Raw genomic sequence first — 3812 nt, forward strand, 5'->3', positions numbered from 1 at the left:
GACAGGGTTTCTCTGTGGTTTTGGAGCCTGTCCTGGAACTAGCTCTTGTAGACCAGGCTGGTCTCGAACTCACAGAGATCCGCCTGCCTCTGCCCCTCCCCCCTAGTACTGGGATTAAAGGTGTGCGCCACCACCGCCCTGCTATTTTATTGCTTTTAAAGTATTTGTTATGCTGGGTTTGGTGACACAAACCCGCAAACACTCACTGGCAGAGGCAGAATTCAGCAGGCTGAGGCAGGAGGATTTCAAGTTCATAGTCAAGGTCAAGTTTTGCTAGACACAAGAGCCTATCTGAAAACAAACAAAACAAATGCGTGTGAAAGATGTTCCCGCTGTTTCCTTTTCAGGCTCCTTCATATTTTTATAATAACTGACTATCTTTGAAATGGCATGCAGATGTTTTTATGAGTGCTGATAGATTCCTCTTCTGTCTCTCAAGTTTAACTGGCTTGGTAGAGCCATCCCTCATGGCCTGATTCACTAACATTAATTATCCCATTGGCCAACAGTGATCTCTGTTTGCTCAGAACCTGAGGGAACTGTATTTTGGGGCTGGGTTTCTCAGGTGAAGCCCCGACTCTCATCTATCTCAGAGATCTGCCCTAGGCCTTTCAGAAAGCCCTGCTGAAGTTGACCTGCCGGGCTGCTATTCAGTGTGGGGCTCACCAGGTCTGGGACCGGTTGGCTTCTCTGAGGTTCTGAGAACTGCTTTGTCCTGTTCTCATCTGACCTGGGGTTAGGCGGAATGCTTTTTCTAAAGCCATCGTCAGAGAAATGTTCTTTGGGCTGTGTCACTCTGACTGGATTCTGAATCACAGCTCAGCGGTTTCTCATGACTCAGTGGCTACAGTACTCCTCGCTGGTGCTTGCTCGCGCATCCCCCCGCCCCCAACAAACACCCTGTACACCGTTTCAGGCTCTCACTGGATGCTCTGAACACCTCCTGAGTTGTAGCCGCCAGCTCTGCAGGAGCCGCCTGAGGACAGCCCTGTTTTATTCTGTGTTCCAGATGCTGAGGAGCTGAGAACTTAGGTTCCATCCTAAGGGAAAGACTGCCGAGCCAGAGCCTGAACCCAGGCCAGCTGGCCTCCAGAACACGTGACCTTTCTGACTGACCTTGGATTACATTCCTTCAATACCTGCAGTCCTTCCGACGTGTGCCATTTCTGCGATGTGCTGATAACTAAAATGGAACCTGTCTGTTGGCCGGAGAGTGGAGTGCTGGCTGGCCTCCAGGGCTTTGAGGGATTCTGAACAATTTCACCTAACAATGGGGTGATGTTGGGCAGATGCACGTGTCTGGGCACAGCCAGAGGAGCAGAGATGCCAGAGCCTTCTTACAGTGACTGGCAGGAAGCTAGACCAGCCTGGAACCTGCAGGGTACTGTCTGCGGGCGGGCTGAGGGTCTCTGCCGCCGCTGTCCCAGGGAAGCCTCAGGTGTGTCTCAGGCCCTTTGGAGTAGATCAGCTCCTTCCAGTCTACCTGGGAGCATTTCCTTGACCACAGTGCACCCGTGATGGGGATTAGTCAGATCTAGAGGCCATTGTTTGATCGTGCTGCCGGGAACTGTGGCTAACCCAAGCAGACACAGCAAGAACAAACAACAAAAATATAATTGCTGTGAGTTTTTCCATTTCTCTTTGCCTATTTCTCATGTGTCAGCAGCCGTGAGCACCCATGGGGTCAACCGAGGAGAGACCGAGAGTAACAAAGTGATGTTACCCAGGATCTGCTAAGCCTGCTTCGGGAAGATTGGGTTACAAGAGCAGAATTTAGCCAAAGGTGTGCTCGAGGCAGGGGAGTACACTGACTTAAGATCGCTGAGGAAGGATTTCTGTGGAGATTGCTTGCCAGCACGCCACCAATTAAGTCCCCTTCCCATAACAGTTAGTCATGGCTGCAGGCCATTGGACAGGACAGTAGTTTTGGCCTCCTCTGAGGTACTTGGCCAGACTCAGTGTACGTGAAGCTCCCTGATGTGTCTCTGACCTGACCGGCTCCTAAAGCAGCTTGCACACCTTGCTGGCGATGTGGATGGGAGGGATGGCCCACGTCATTGCAGGAGGTCAGTGAAACGAATTCCGCTCCAGTCTTGGCCGTGTCTTCTGCCTCTCTGACACTCAACATCAAAGACCCTGGGTGAGGTCTGCCCTCACTTCCTCCCACTTGATCTTGTCTCTGGGATGTGACAATTGCTCTTGGTGTGCACACATTGCCAGATCTTGACTTTTTCCTTACAAGAGAATGCTAGGGGATCTGGTCCTGAGGTCGATAGTCAGATGGGATTTCCTGTAGCCCAGGCTAGCCTCAAACTTGTGATCTCCCTGCTCCTGTCTTCCAAGAGCTGGGGTTAGAGGTGTTTGGGTCACACTCAGCCACTGTTGAAAGATTTTGATGAATTTTTAGTAGAAAAGGCATTGTGTCAAAGGGGCGGATGCTGGCTCGGGGGCGTGCCGTGGCCTCCACACCATGTTCAGATCACCTTCTAAACAGTTACAACAACTTTTGCTCCTACCAGAGTCCTGGAGATGATGGGACCGGCTCCTTTTCTCCCCCTCGCTCTCCCTAAGGCTCCTTGGTCTGTATTTTTCAGTATTGATTGATTGATGGGTGTCAATCACCACAGCATAAAGCCTGTCTGTTTCCACTGTTGGATTTTGTGGTACTGAGGATGGAACCCACGACCCCATGTGTGCTAGCCAACTGCTCTACCGCTGCGCTGCACCCCTAGCCCTGTGTCTCCATCATGAATTCAGTGATTCTCAGGTTCCTTGTAATAGTCCCCCCTCAGAGGGCCACAGCCAACCACAGTCGTGTATTTCAGAGCCAGGAAGCAAGGCTGCCATTTCTCTGAGCCCCTTACTGTTTCCACTGCCTCCATTCTGGCTGCCTCTGGGCCCCATGCCCTCCGTGTACTTGTTTTACTGTCACACAATAAACTTCCAAAGGTGAATGAATACACATATTTCAAACTCATGTTTGAATTCTCTAAATTCAAATAAAGGCGATTTCTCATCCCGTCATGTTTCTCTTGGCTGAGTTTTCAGATATCAAGACAGAGCTACTGTATGAATTGTGTGATATAATCATGCATAAAGTGAAAGTTAGTGTCTGAAACCCTCTTCCCTGCTTTCTCACCCACAGGTAAAGGGCCGGTAGAGAACCACAGCCATGCTTTTATGGTTTCTAGTCACATGATGAAACTCACGGCTCCTGGACCTGCCAGCGCCCTTGTCATGGAGGTTCCGAGGAAACGCAAAGGAAGTGACTCGGACCCGGCCCAGTGAGTGCGCATTGTTCCAACCCCGTGAACTCTTTCAGTCATTTCCAAGTCTGTGGCTGCGTGGCGGCTGGTCACTGCCTACTGTACCTGTCCCTGATCTTGCCTTCCAGGACTGGTGGTGAGGGCTGTCCAGGAAGGTCAGCCAGAATCTGAATGAGATGTCGGTGTATAATCTATATCAGTATGTAATGTTCATGGTCACGGCTAACTCCCCTCTTCCCTTATCAAAACACTGCACCAGGAGCAAAACACTCGTGCATGTTTGTCTCCCGGTCAGTTTACTGGCCACCCAACCCATCGGTTACAGAATAGTTCCGTGATCTGCACTCAGTTAATCTCATAAAGCTCTTGCTTCCATAGCTCCTAAGCCAGCTAGATAACGAAGATCTCAGTGTTTGCTTGTTTGTCTGTTGCTGGGAATAAACACAGGACCCCAAGCGAGCTAGGTAAGATGTGTGTCTCTGAGCCACACCCCTATCCTCACTGCAGGGGCTCTACCACTGAGCCACACCCCTATCCTCACTGCAG

General features: G+C 50.7%; 1 protein-coding gene across 2 annotated transcripts in view; it reads left to right on the forward strand.

The window, feature by feature from the left end:
• Positions 1 to 3812, forward strand: part of Arntl2 (aryl hydrocarbon receptor nuclear translocator like 2) — a 43420-nt gene that overhangs the window by 5483 nt on the left and 34125 nt on the right. For both annotated transcript variants that reach the window (XM_005364607.3, XM_026787936.1), the window contains exon 2: positions 3146 to 3284. In XM_005364607.3, coding sequence (XP_005364664.2) covers positions 3146 to 3284 — 139 coding nt within the window. The remainder of the gene's footprint in view (positions 1 to 3145; positions 3285 to 3812) is intronic.

Source organism: Microtus ochrogaster (assembly GCF_000317375.1).
Source record: "Microtus ochrogaster isolate Prairie Vole_2 chromosome 14 unlocalized genomic scaffold, MicOch1.0 chr14_random_2, whole genome shotgun sequence".
NCBI classification, from domain to species: Eukaryota; Metazoa; Chordata; class Mammalia; order Rodentia; family Cricetidae; genus Microtus; species Microtus ochrogaster.